The sequence below is a fragment of the Alexandromys fortis genome, unplaced genomic scaffold (genome assembly GCF_014885135.2).
Source record: "Alexandromys fortis isolate MF-2015 unplaced genomic scaffold, M_Fortis_MF-2015_v1.1 scaffold_31, whole genome shotgun sequence".
Lineage (NCBI taxonomy): Eukaryota > Metazoa > Chordata > Mammalia > Rodentia > Cricetidae > Alexandromys > Alexandromys fortis.
The window spans coordinates 8461271-8475924 of record NW_026067974.1 but is presented as its reverse complement, the minus strand read 5'-3'; the positions used below and the strand labels follow the sequence as shown (position 1 = coordinate 8475924).

Sequence of the window (14654 nt, the reverse complement as noted above, 5' to 3'; positions counted from 1 at the left end):
GTTGGAGAGTTTAATTATTAATCTTATGTTGGCCACAGCGTCTTCCCAGCAAAGCTATTGGAAACTGGGCTGACTAGGTCACTCCAAGTGCAGGTTCCATGTCACACATAGCACGGCGTCATATTGGAGTTTGCAAGCCCATAGTTCCACTGACTCGCAAATTCCCTATTAATCACCAGATTGCACCAATTGCAGACAAGGGTAGCTGTTCCTGCCTGGCTGTTCTCTTAAACTGATTTTCCCCCTCTTCAGAAGTTTAGCCTTGAAAGGGGTACCCTTTGAAGTCCAGAAAATCAAAGCTCTTGCAAGACAGTGCTGAGCATTTGAAAGAAATATGAAGACCCAACACCAGCCCTTGGGCGGCAGGCCGAGATCTTCGCAAATGGGTCAGCAGTTGGTCTGTAAAACATCCTCATTGCCAAGGAGGTGGTGACATCTTGTGTAAATCAAAAAACTGAATCCCCGCGATAGCTCATTTCCATTTTAAACGCACGGGGTTAAATATGGATATGAGCATGCCGAGGTTCCTGTGGGATTGATTTTTCCCGTCTTCTCTGAACCCTTTGCTGAGCGTGATAAGGACCAGGGTTCATTATCAGCCTTGCTAGCGCTGCACTTCGGGAGACGAGATGAGGCTACACAGTGGGAGAACAGATCCACAAAGAAGAAATGATTCGTGTAGGGCCATGATAAAACCCCACGTTAAGCTCAACTCATTTTCAACAGACTCTTGAAATCAAATGAAATCCCAAGAAATGAAGTTTCCTGAATCATTTTTTCCCCCAAACTGAAAACAACAAAAACACAGTGACATCATAAAGGAAATCAAACAGAGACCTCAAGGTTTGGTTAGCAATGCTTGCTTTGTTTTTAAATACACAATCAGCAATCATTTTTCCAACAATCATACTTGCCTTTTCATGGCATCTGTTTTCATAAAAAAAAAAAAAAACCCGACAGGCAATCTAGAAAGGAAGCTAAGATCATCATTAGAGCCTTCAAGAGATTCGGTCAAGGTTATAGAAATAACATTAGAACAAAGAGCCCGGCTCCCGTCAGCTGACCCTGAGCTCTCTGTAGCTTCCCCTCCCTCTGCTCCAGTGCAACGCGGAAAGTGGTTCCAGGGTGGGTCTATACCAGAAATAAGGAAAGCATGCAAATGAGAGAAAGCCACAACCAGGAAGGCTCCAACCCACAAGGTTCCTGGAAACCCACAAACAGGAGAGGAGCATTTTCCCCCACTCGCCTTTGATAAGCAGAAAAACACAGCAGAGCTCTGGGACAAAAGACTAGCTGGGGACCTAATGGGACTTAAATCAAGGGCAAAGCAAACGGTCATGAAATGAAGACAGTGCTGTCCTACAAACGATCTCTTCACACAATGTACGGGCTAAGCATCTCCACTTACAGACAATAGGAAAGCTCCCTGCATTAAGAATTTGACACTGAGGATTTTCCGAGACAAAGACAAATCCACGCCGAGCAGATAATAGGGATGTGCCTGCGTGATAATGAAGACTCCGATTCTAAGAGGAGGGGAGCAAATCTCGGGGACCTAACTCATTAGCTCGAAGGCAGCGTTCAGCTTATTGAAGATATTCTAATGGCTTAACCTACCTTTTGGGAACAAGTATCACCTGCCTGCTGCTGCGGCACACTGCAAACTCCTTCCCCTTTTCCCCTTTCCCCCTTTTCCTCCCATCCTCTCCCACCCCCTCTCCTCCACCTTTCTCTTTTTGAGATGGGGTTTCACGACTTAGACCAGGCAAGCCTCAAACACCTGGGCTCAAGCTATCTTCCTGCTTCAGCTTCCTGAGAGAAGCTGAGACTCCGAGGCACACATGGCTGTCTCCTAGCCCTCAATGGCCAGGGAATCACTACGTAGTCCAGGCTGGCCTTGAACTGTGTCTATCTTCCTGCCTCTGCCTCCCCAGGACTGGGAGTGTGGGCATGTTCCCACCCAGCCAACACCTTTTTATTCTTTTCTTTTTTATTTCATAAATTTACACATGGATTTAATTTAATCGTGTTCCCCCAATGCTACCACCATAGTGCATTCTCAATGAACCCCTGTTTCTTCTCCCCTTCCCACTTTTACATCTTTCTCTCCGCCCTCTTTATTCTCTTGTTTGATTTGGTTTGGTTTTTCAAGGCAGGGTTTCTCTGTAACTGCCCTGGCTGTCCTGGAACTCGCTCTGTAGACCAGGTTGGCCTCCAACTCACAGAGATCTGACTGCCTCTTCCTCCCACATACTGTGCTGGGATTAAAGGCATGCACCACTGCATCCAGTCCCTTTTTATTCTTGATAGAACACATTTTTCTGTCTAAGGAGCTCAGCTGAGGAAAACTAGAAGTGCATTTTCTTGAACTTCAACCTAAAATCTTAAAGATACAAAATTAAAAGAGTGTAAGTAAATTTTATTACTGGTTATTTATTCAGAGCCACTAAGGGCTCTCTGTTTGTTATTACCTCTGAAAGTACTGTCTAAGAAAACATTCCTATCTTTCCAGCTGGAAGTTTAAAAAGAAAGCCTTGGATCTGAGGATGTGATAGCTCAGTTTGTAAGAGTGCTGGCCTAGCATGCAGGAAATGGGTTCAAGTCCCAGAACCAAATCAAACCAGGTATTGTGGCCTATGCCTGTAATTCTAGCACACAGGAAGTAGATGCCAAAGGATCAGATGTTCAAGGTCATCCTCAAATACATAGCAACTTTAAGATCAGCCTAGGCTACACGTGACCCTGTCTCAAAATCATTATCATCATTATATGGGCCTGCCCAACAGCACATATACTAAAATTAGAATAAGATTCATGAAGGGCACCAACCTTAAAGGAAAAGAAGGAAGGAAGGAAGGAAGGAAGAAAGAAGGAAGGAAGATGTTTTATTTAAAAAGCAAATCTGGTTATTTGAGATTGATTGCTGGGTAGAAGGAAAGAATCTACTCCACTAAGTGTCCTATGACCATCACATGCACACCATGGCACAAAGGGACACTTCCAGGCACACATGCACACACACATACACACGCGCACACACACACACACACACACAAATAATGTAATTAAAAAAGGAAAAGTTTTCTTCATCTAAACTGTTATACTCTTGTTACTTAGCAGGAAAAATATCTCTGAATCGCTCACATGAAATACTTATTTCATGAGATGCCCGAAGGGGACAGCTTCTACTTGCGGATACCACCTCAGTAGCCCCATGGAAAAGAGAAGAAATGGGGCGATTTAATCTTGGAGCTGGTCCCAAATACCTCCCACAAATGAAGGAATAAATAAAATAAACATTAGTATAAAGTTCAAGGGAGGTTCATACCCATCGAGGTTTCTCTGAAAGGACAGAGCTTTCCAAACAGGAACACACATCCTCAGATCATCCTCCTTCGCGGTAAGCCAAGAAGCCAATGGGAAGCATCAGCTTCACCTGTGGGGCATTTCAGACTGGGGGGATCAATAACACCTCAGTCTCCCAGAAGGAGAGTCCCCCAAATCTCAGCACCACTGTGCCGTCTCCATACGCATTCACTCAGTGACAAACGCTAATACAGACACTTGACACATAGCTAACCTGCAGTTGCTGTAAGTTTTCCTTTTCTGTGTTTATCTGTGGTGTCAGTGACAAAACCCAGGGCCTCGTGAAAGCTAGGCCAGGGCCCATTACTAAGCTGTGTCCCAGCCCCGCTCCCACCTTCCTTCCTTCCTTTCAGATTTTCTTAGAACATATTTATTTACATGTTTACTTTGTGCAAGCATTTGTCACGTGCCACATCGAGGCCACAGGACAGATTTGAGTCACTACTTTTCCTCCCTCTATAGAGGTTCCCAGGGGTTGAACTCAGGCTGTCAGGCTTGAGGCAGAGCACCTTCACCCACGAAGCCGTCCCAGCCGGCCATCGCTTCTTCCCTCTAAGGAGAAGGGAAGAAGAGGGATGAGAAATGAAGACATTCCTTTTTATTTCTAGCGGTGGATGTGTTTGTTTCGGATTTTGTTTGCCTGTGTATTATTTTTTATGTAGAGAGTCTCACTCTGTAGCCCCAGCTGGCCTCGCTCATGGCAGCCCGCCCTGTGCTTGGCCTCTGAGTGCTGGAACCACAGGAGCAGGCCACCACATCCAGCTCACCAACAGACGCACTGGTCCAGGGAATGCTGTGGCTCCCGCGCCTTTCAGAGCTGTTCACACTTGCACAGATCATTCAAGCGTCTTGCACCTCTGTTTTTCTGTACTCGCACTCAAACTCCAGGATGAATCGCAGAATTAGGGACTGCAAGAGATGGCTCAGTGGTTAAGAGCACTGGCTGCTCTTCCAGAGGACCCAGGTTCAATTCCCAGCAACCACATGATAGGTCACAGCTGTCTGTAATTCCAGTTCCAGGGGATCTGATGCCATCTTCTAGTCTACAGATACACTTGCAGGCATCATACACACACACACACACACACACACACACACACACACACACACACGAGACAGAGAGACAGAGAGATTAAGGTAGAGAGATATAAGCAAATCTTTAATCTCACGAATACACAAATATCCAAATAGCATATTAGACATTAGTGTTCTTGATTAAAACAAGACAAAAGAAAACAGAAAACAAAACAAAACAAAAAACCCTTCATTTGAATGTGTTTGCTTGGGGAATTTGTAAGCTCAACAACTGACTAAGTAAATTAAATCTATGCCCTTAATGGTAACGGTATTTATAGTGTCCTACTTCAAAACCGGGCTGGCTCTCAAGAGTTTTACCAGACTAACTTGTGTTTCTTTTTAAGATAACAAAGATATCAGAGTCATAGATATTGTTCAGATTTAATCTGATTTTCAAACTAAACTCATGTTAAGCAAAAAACAAAACCTAAGATTCCCAAAGAAAATCAGAATTCTTTTTATGGGATTTTCTTGAGAATAGTGTATCCTGTTTCATACAGAGCAAATGGCTAGCCACCCACAAGGAAACCTGTTCCAGATAGGTTTTCTGTCTATATTCTAAATGTCCTGGGGTTTGTGGAGTTTGGGCCATAAACCTGTTACACAAAGTTATTTCTTTATTTTTTTTTCCATTTAAACATCTTATAAATCCACTTGTCTCCTGTTGGAACTCCTCTGGTATTATTAAGTTTCACACAAGGAAATAATACACCATGTTTGTTTCCATTGGCTCTGGCCTTGACTTCCAACAGTGAGCATGTGGGTTAGGAGTCCCCAGAAGGGCCCTCGAGAGAGGAGTGATATGTATCTCAGTGATAAAAATCTTCTGCTCCGCATCCCTACCCTCACTCCGTGTGTTAGTGCTGGCAGATGGCCTCCGCTGGATCAAACACAGAAGAAAAGCCCTACTGTTTCTCCAAATGCGGAGGTACGTCATCGAGTTCTGAGCGTAGATCAGGCCTGTTTCATCCCAGGTGTCTCACATCTGGAGCTAATCCTGGGGTGACCACAACTATAAAGCGGGGAGGAGCCTTTGCCGACTTTCCTCCCAGTCTTGCTGCAAAAACTCAATGAGGGCACGGACTTGGAATGTGGAAGCTGTCAGTCTTTCGGAGGCGAGGAGACAGTCTGAGGAGCGGCAACGAAAGGCATAGCTCGGGACATCAATGCCATGACCAGGCTTCGTTTCCGCGGAACCGTAGAAACGTCCGTCCATATTTGCTTTGTCATAGGTGAAGAATGCTAGAACGCATCCTTCCTTGGGCTCTTTCAGGCACAATAAACGCAGCTACAGAAATCTTACCCCATTGTTCGCTATAAGAGCTATGATATGGATACTGACGTTCTGATGAGCGTGCCAAGGACGCTGCCGACTCAACACAATTATCATTTTCGGTGGCCAGTCATCCTGGACCACACAAAGGTGGAAAAGGGCCCAGCCCACCGGCGGCCATAGAGCTCGAGACTACGATTCAAGCAACTCCACCACCACGGCAAATGTCAGTGATTTCTGAGCCAGGAATTAAAAACCAGAGCCAAGGCCCCACCCAGAGTCGACCAAGTCTCACCCGAAGGAACAGTTTTTGCTTCCCTTCACCAGTCTTGCTCCCCTGCAGTGGAATGCTGAAGAGCTAAAAGAACCTAAGCTATAAAACAATAGAGCGGGAATACATGTGAATACATACAAACTATAACACACACACACACACACACACACACACACACTTGCCAAACTCCTAAAGCATTGCTGCTTTGCTGTGTCTAAAGATGAGACATTTGAAAATGGCCTCCAGTAATTCTTCTATTGCTCCAGGATTTCTCGTGTATAATTGACTCTCAGATTTGATGATTTTTGAAATTTTTTTCACATCTCACTTTTGGGGAGAGGGGGTAGATGCAGCTGCCATGCCACATAAGTAAACGTGGCTGGCAGTTTCGCAGATTTTCAGTATTTTGAAAGCAATTGGTATCAACACACACAAATGACGAACGTTGGCCCAGCCACAGGTGGGTCAGTCGAAGTGACGTGGCTGAAGAAGATTCCGGAAAGCAAGGATTCCATTAGCGACACTGTGATTGAAGAGGTGGGTAGAAGGCGGCCTCCGACTGCGCGTTAGAGGAGAACTTCCTTTCTCCATTTTCTTGTGTGGTATCTAATCTCCGGGTTCTCATTTCCTCAGTCATCTGATAATTATGAAATTCTAAATAAAGTGTCATCTTTCCAGCAACAAATCCATGAGCAGAAAAGCCCTCATCAACCTACAGATGTTTCCTAAAGCGCTGGCTGCTGATCATTTTCAAGTGTATAATCCACAGACCATATGGACTGCTCTTCAGAAGCCTTTATTCCGCGAGGGCTGAGGCTGTGTGTGTGTGTGTGTGTGTGTATGTGTGTGTATATGTGTGTGCGGTGCGTGCATGTGTTTCAAACGAAGATTAAAGAGTAATGTGAGAGGGGCTGGAGAGGTGGCTCACAGATGGAGAGCGCCGGCCGTCCTTCCGGGAGACCCAGGCGTGGTTCCCAGCATTCACACAACAGCTCATGACTGTCTGTGACTCCGGTTTCAGGGAACCCAGTGCCTTCTTCTGACTGCTGTGAGCACCAGGCAAGCATGTGGTCCACAGACACACAAGCAAGCAAATTCCGCACACACAGAAAACACTTTCTTTTAAAAGGAAGTGATATAAAAGTGACAGAGGATGCCCACACACTGTCTTCCCACTGCCCGTTTAACGGTGAAGCTTAGACCTGCCCTAATGTGATGGAAGTATGAGAACATACGTATATTTGTCTCTACAAATCAACCACATTATATCTGCACTCCATATCACATATTTTACATCAACGGAACAGCTACATTCCCTATTACATTCAGGGTTTCCCTCTCGCTGTAATAGAACTTAAAATTCCGCTTTTATTCTTTATCCGATCCTTATGATAATACAAAGGCGAACTTCATGAAGATAAAGAAAATCTATGGGCCATTAACTAAGCCTCCATGTGCATAACTAAGTCTAAACTTATCTACTAATGAAGTAATGCTATGGAGGAGTTTAATTTCAACACTCCACAGCCTACCAAAAATTAGATAGCCCCACTTAACAAAAAAAAAAAAAAAAAAAAAAGTAGTACCCATCTTCAGCGCTGTGCTTGTTTCAATTATTCAGGGCAACCCAGGCTGATAATTACACAGTCCCCAGTCGCCGAGGAAAAGCGATGCTTAATTAGCCAGCGGGAAAGGTCGATTAAGATCCAGCAGGGCACCTCGTGAGGGTCTCACGCTCCTGCAGGGAATAGATTCCGGCTGTGCCCTTCCGAAGGATGGAAGTTTCCACCGGTGCCGAAAGTCGAAGCTATGCAAATTAGATCCCAACCCTAACCCTGCGCTCTCAGAGTGCTCAGCTCCAAGGTTCAGAATCGCAGGCTCACCCGGGTAGCAGAGGACAGAGGAGTAACCATCCTGCCGCCTTCAGTTGCCGCCTTCCGAGAAAAGTCAGCCAGGAAATGGACTGTAAAGGAAATTTTGATTTCTTCCTCCCCTGAGGAAGTCTATGTTTCCAGCATCTGTTAGCTGCCCACACTCTAAGATGAGCAAATGGGATCAGAGCTTCTTATTTTAAAAACTTAACGAGCACCGTGTTCCTACCCAGCCCGGAACTAGTTCACATCAGTACGATCAAAAAATCGCCTAACCAGGCCCGATTTGAACTTTTCTGTTGCAAAGGGGTCGGCCCCAAAACCACGAGAAGTCTCTTCCCTGCCATTCTCTCTTGAGTGGTCTGAACAAGCAGAAATGTCCCGATTTCACCACGATGCTTCTGCAGCTGTCAGACACAAAGGTGTTCCATAAATGCTAACATAAAATACGAAGCCCAAATCAACCTGATTACTTTACAACAATCACCAAAATGTGTTTGTGCTGGGAAACTTCAATACGCTCACCTACCTCCAAATCGATTCCTAAATCTCTGCCAAGTGTGAAAACCTGTGGCAGGTGCACGCTACTGTTAACTTATCCTGTGTGTGAAAGAGCTTAGCCAGGCGGGCCGATACAAACCTGGATCTGATTTGCTGGAAGCCCCGGAGGATGTGGTCTCTCTGGTCCTGCGCACCGGCACTGAGGGTCTCGTTCCGCAAGCCCTCTGCCAGGAAGTCCTCGGCATCTAAAGGAAAAGAACAGGTGGTGAGCGGAAGAGGAGCGAGGGAGGAGGAAAGAGAAGCCGAAAGGTTAGGAAATGAATGCTGCTTCCTGTGCAAGCCTTGATGGCTGAACAACGTGAGCACTAGCCGACCAAAGGCGTCATCTACTTAACAGCAGCCAAGATGCGAAATTCCTATTAGGTGTAGTTCGCCGTAATGAAGAATGACCAAGACTCCATGCGTCTCCGTAAGTGACAAGCGCTAACAATCCAAGACCTGGCTGTGGGTTTCGAAAGCTGCTGCATACATTAACCACAAGAGATAACTGGTTTTTGAAACCGTTTTTTTTAAAGCGATGCTTACATACTTGATGGCCGCTGATGGCAGAGGATGGATTGTCAATTTCGCAAACATGTAAATATTATAAATAAGTCAGAGAAGGTCACAGGCCAATAAGAGTGGAAGAGAAGTCCCGGTAATTGCAGCTGAAATAAAAAATAGAGCTGAACTGAGAAATCAAGAACAACAACAACAAAAAAAGGGCAGGCGTTCAGAGGAGAAACATTAATTAGCAGATACATCATCAATGAAACGACAGTGCGGCCAAGTGAAGGAGCCCACACGGAAAAGACAAATGCATCCGAGAGAGGGAAATTGCAATTAATGTGAATGCACATTATAAAATAAGAACATGATGGAAATGCACACTACGAAACAAATCTTGTTATGGTGAAGGAGGAAATCTGAAGGTACACAAATTTTCAGAGACAAAATACATCGATAGCAATTACAATTGCCAGAAATATGAGCTACACGCTTTACTCTCCGTCACGTGTTTATCATCCCTAAAAAGCATATAAATAATAGACTTAAAATCCGCTGCCTCCAAAAAATAATTGTAGCCCCAATATGAAGCTGCATCGCATACACCGCTAGAATAATTCCATGTACTTAGGCGGTTGGATTATGTACGTACATCTCTGCATTTGTGTTACACTCGGCTACTCAATAACAGCGAACAGAAAAGTCCTATAGCCATCCCCAGGACTTCTGATGAGATGCAAAGCCCCAGAGATTGAAGTCCCCGTAGAGAATCACCATGAGCCTCTAAGCCCTGGATCGCATCAACTGTAGATGTCATTTAATGGGTCCCTCCAGGGGGCTTTGATGCTAAAGAACGAGAAAATGAGAAGCTGAATTAACAGACAAAAACAAAAACAAAACAAAATACCAAAGCCAAGTGGCATCTGAGACGCCATTAATGCAATACGTCATATTAATAGAAGGACAAAAACACACAATCATCTCAAGAGCAACAGAAAAATCATTTGACAAAATCCAGTGGTGCCTCATGATAAACACACTCAACCATGCGAAGATGGAAACTTCCTCAGGCCAAGAAACAGCTTCTGCATAAACCCAGCTCCTAGGAGCTGGAGGTATAGTTCCCCAGCCTGGCCTGCTAAGCATGAGACCCAACACAACAAACATAATGGTTTTTAAAAAAATCCCACAGGTAACCTTGTACTTTAACATGAGAGACTGGACGCTTCCCTTCCAGTTCTAAAGATCACAAACAACAATGGGGGCCGTCACCACTTATATTCAGCATCGTCTTAGCGATACTAGCCAGGGCAATTAGACAAGAAAATGAAGTTTAAACATCCAGATTGGGAAGAAAGAGAGTAAAACCATCTCTATTTGCCTCTGGTGCGATCTTCTATGCCCAAACCCCTGAGGTTCGCTGAAAATCCATTAGAATCAACACATTTATAAGGCATAAAGCCAGTGTGCAAGAATCAGCTGTGTTTTGACATTGGCTTTTGGAATGTTCATTTTTCTGTCTTTGGAATCAAACCCAGGGGCTTGCCTGTGCTAGGCAAGTATTCTATCCTTGAGCCCCAGCATTAGCTTCAATTGTATCAGCCACAAACAATACAAAATTAAAGTTAAGAAAACTCTGAAGACATAATTTTAAATAATTTCTTAAGAATAAGCATGCAAAAAGAAAAAAAAGATTAAATTTGCCAGGTTTGCCAAGACTAGAGATATAGTTCAGTAGGTAAAACACTTGTCACACAAACAGGAAGACCGGAGTTTGATCCCCAGAGCCAATGTAAAAAGGCTGAGTGTGGGGGCTGGAGAGATGGCTCAGCGGTTAAGAGCATTGCCTGCTCTTCCAAAGGTCCTGAGTTCAATTCCCAGCAACCACATGGTGGCTCACAACCATCTGAAATGAGATCTGATGCCCTCTTCTGGCCTTCAGGCAGACACACAAGACAGAATATTGTATACTAACTAAATAAATAAATATTTAAAAAAAAAAAAAAGGCTGAGTGTGATGTCCTGGACTTTATGCGCAATGCTGGGGAGGTGGAAACAAGACGCTCCCTGGGACTTGCTGACCGGCCAGGCTATCCAAATTGGTGAGCTCCAGAGCACTAAGACCTTGTTGGGGGGGGGGGGAGGGGTGGCACAATTTTAAGAGACAAATAAATATTTTTAAACCTTTTTACTCTTTTTAATCATGTGCTGTGTATGTGCACATGCGTACACGTGCCCAGAGTGTCAGATCTCCCTGGACCTGGAGGCACGGGTCGTTATGAGACACCCACTGCAGTTATGGGAACTTCATTCAGTCTTTCGAAAGAGCAGTATGTGTTCTTAAATATCTCCAATTCTGTAATGAGATACTTAACAAAGTTGGTTTCTGATTTTTTTTTCACTTGTGCTTACCCCTTTCAAAATGCTATTTTCAAAAATGGGTTCTGTGTAAGTAAAACAAAATGCCATGCAAATAAATTTGAAAATCTCAATGAGACAGTTGCTGACAAAAAAAAAAAAAAGTGAATAAATTCGCAGGCCAGCGTATGGCTCAATGGAAGAATGTGTGCTCAGCATACATAAGACCCTGAGTTCAATCCTCGGAACAGGAGAATACAAAGAAAAGTAAATCTAGGACCATTACAGTCACACTGCTGAAAAGCAACGATAAAGAGAAAATTTTCAAAGCAGCCAGAGAAAATGACCCATCACACACAGTAGAGCAATGATAAGAATGAGACTTGAATTTTCATCAGAAATAACGGAGGTAAGAAGACACTGGAATGACATCCGAGAGAGCTGAAAGGGAAAATAAAAAACAAAAGGCCTGGTCCACTCCAAACTCTACGCCCAGTGACAGCGGCCATCAAAAGATGAAGGCAGAATAAAGGCAATTCTGAGATCAATGAAAACTGGAAAATATTTTGCTAGGAAAGCTGCACGAGAGGAAACCTAACGGGAGTTCACCTTGCTGAAGACAGGTGACCCACAGAGAAACAGCCCTGCAGGAGTTCCAAAGGGCTAAAAATATGGCTGCATTTGAAAAGTCCTCATGCTCAATTTTCTCGAAAGGCTATAGGCGGCTTCAGGCACAAGCTGCAACAATGCAGTTTATTACATACATCCACGCAAAAATAGGTCTCAGAAACATAGCATCACACCGGCACAGAGGGCCGGGAAAGCAGTAAACGAAACCCTATTAACAGTCCAATATTAACTCTCGGCAGATCGCCATGAGTTAAACCACAAAATGGAGTCGCTGCAGCTGCTCCACCAAGCCAAATCAGGGGGCTCAGGTTTTTCTTTTTAAAACAACAGAGATGTAAGAGAATGCTCAAAAGCATTTGGTTAAGATTGTACAGGCGAGTGTGACCAAACCATGGCAACTAGAAAACAAATAATAAAATAAGGGTAACTCTACCTGTGATAATAGAGGAAAACAACTAACAAATCCAACTTAAAAAGCAGAGAGCGGGCATGCGCCACCACCTCCCTAAAAGCAGAGGGAGACAGCTAACCATCGGGACGTTCGGGAAAGCCTACGGAAACCTACTATTTTGCAAGCTTCCTTTAAGAGACACACACATGGTGGGGGCAGAATACGGAGTTAGCCTCCATGGGAGGATGATGTTCCAGTGCCAGGTGTGGATTACCTCCCTTCAAGCTACTGGTGGTGAGGGGGTTCCCGGAGACCCTAAACTGTGCAGCCGGCTACCGCTGCTCTAAGTTGCCTATCAGAACTTGGTAGTAAGGCCCTACAGCTGAATGCATCACATGGTCTGGAGAAATTAAGTTGGTGCTGTTCTGGAAGCAGCCTGATTGCTGGCCAGTTTTCACAGTACCAGAAGCTTTATGAGCTGTGACGGCTGAGAGCTAACGATGACCAGCCTGGCAAGATAGGTCTGCGGTGTAATAGTGGCATGGATGTTATAGGAGAATCGATCACTTTTTGATTGGATTCAAGGCCTGCTCCACAGGAGAAAACTCATGCCTGATACAAAAATCTAACCAAAACCTATGACGAGGGAGCTTCCTAGGCCCTAGGGATGAATCTACTACAATTTTACTAAATGGACATATGCCTTCTAGATATACCTTTATATCCATAGATGAGTGCAGCTCTCAGACCTCACCAGAGAAGCTTTTTTGTACAGACAACAGCAGTTAATTTGCAGAGACTCACAACTGGTCATGATACAGAGAACAGTTGTCTGTGGAGTGCTCAAGTAAAAACTTAAAAAGGCATTTGTATCACACTGCCCTCCACTCACTGCTGAGAAACATTGTGAGACAGAGGACAAAGGACTGCATGAGTCACAGCGTGAAACAGTGTCTTCTGAACATGACAAGACCCTTGCCCCAGGAACTCACAACACCTGCACGAGATCAAGACAGTCAACATTCCAACATGGATGGAAAGGGCAGACCAGCACCCACCCAGAGCTGATGGCTTCTGGGGGAGGAAGAGTCAGTTAGGGGTGTGGTCCCCCTGGTAGATTAACCAGGATCCAGGGGATGGTCCCACACCATGAGTGAATGGGTAGCACAGATTGGACTTGGTTAAGAGGACGTGACATTGAACGGGGTGTAGCAGGGGATCTGAGAGAGGCTGGAGGGGGAAGAAGGCATTGAATATGATGAAAACACATTGCATGGATGTATGAGAGTCTCAAGGAATGAATAAAGACATTCTGCTAAAACCTGCAGACTCAATTATACATTGTCTACATGAAACACACTTTAATATAAAAACACAGAAAGACCGGAAGGGAAAGTAATAGGAGAAACAAACAGAAAGAATAAAGAACACAGAATTGCTGCAGTAATGTCGGGCAATGTATTCTTCAAGAAAGGGAAAAGTACTCGAGACAAAGAACGTTATTTCAAAATGACAAAAGGGCCACATCACTGGGAGACATAACAATTACAAGAGAGTGAGCCCAGTAACTGACCCTTATAGAACAGCTCGTTCCATCGCTCTCTCCCTCTGCCAGGGCTGGGGGATGAACCTGGGAACCCATGGGTTCTAGGCAAGTGCTCCACCGCTGAGCCATATCTCTAGCTAATAGTAAATTTTGATAAAAATTTAAAAGAGAGGCTGGAGAGATGGCTAGGTGGGTAAAAGACTTACTGGTCAAACACGATGACCTGATTTCAAATTCTGGCACCCAAGTAAAACTTGGGCACATCCATCCAGCCTGTAATCCCAAAGCTGGGTGTGAGGGGCAGAGATGGGTGAATCCTAGGGATTCACTGACCAGCCAGTATAGCCAATTCATGAACTACAAGTTCAGCGAAAAACCCTGCCTCAGACAAGGTAGAGGTTAACAGAAAAAGCTAGGAGACATGCCTTCTGTCCCCTCCGACACCCACACATTAATATATGCGGGTGAGCACACACACACATGCAACAAACACACAAACTGAAATGTCTATAGAAATTTTCTTCATAATTGCTGAAGGCTGCAAGGAACCAAGATGTTCCTAAATTTTGTATAAACACATTGTGCCACAGCCATACAAGGGCATCTTATTTGGTGCTAAAAAGAAATGAATGGAATCCAGCAAGATGGCTCAGCAGGTAAAAGCATCTGCCACCGAGCTTGACAATCTATGTTCAATCCCCAGGACCCACACATGGTGGGAGAGAACTGACTCCCACAAGTTGTCCTCTGACCTCCATATATGTGCCTCCTCTCTCTCTCTCTCTCTCTCTCTCTCTCTCTCTCTCTCTCTCTCTCTCTCT

The 14654-nt window shown here is 44.6% G+C and overlaps 1 protein-coding gene across 1 annotated transcript in view; it reads right to left on the bottom strand.

Annotated features, from left to right (window-relative positions):
- Positions 1-14654, bottom strand: part of Skap1 (src kinase associated phosphoprotein 1) — a 283773-nt gene that overhangs the window by 248666 nt on the left and 20453 nt on the right. The window contains exon 2 of the mRNA XM_050157112.1: positions 8502-8607. Coding sequence (XP_050013069.1) covers positions 8502-8607 — 106 coding nt within the window. The remainder of the gene's footprint in view (positions 1-8501; positions 8608-14654) is intronic.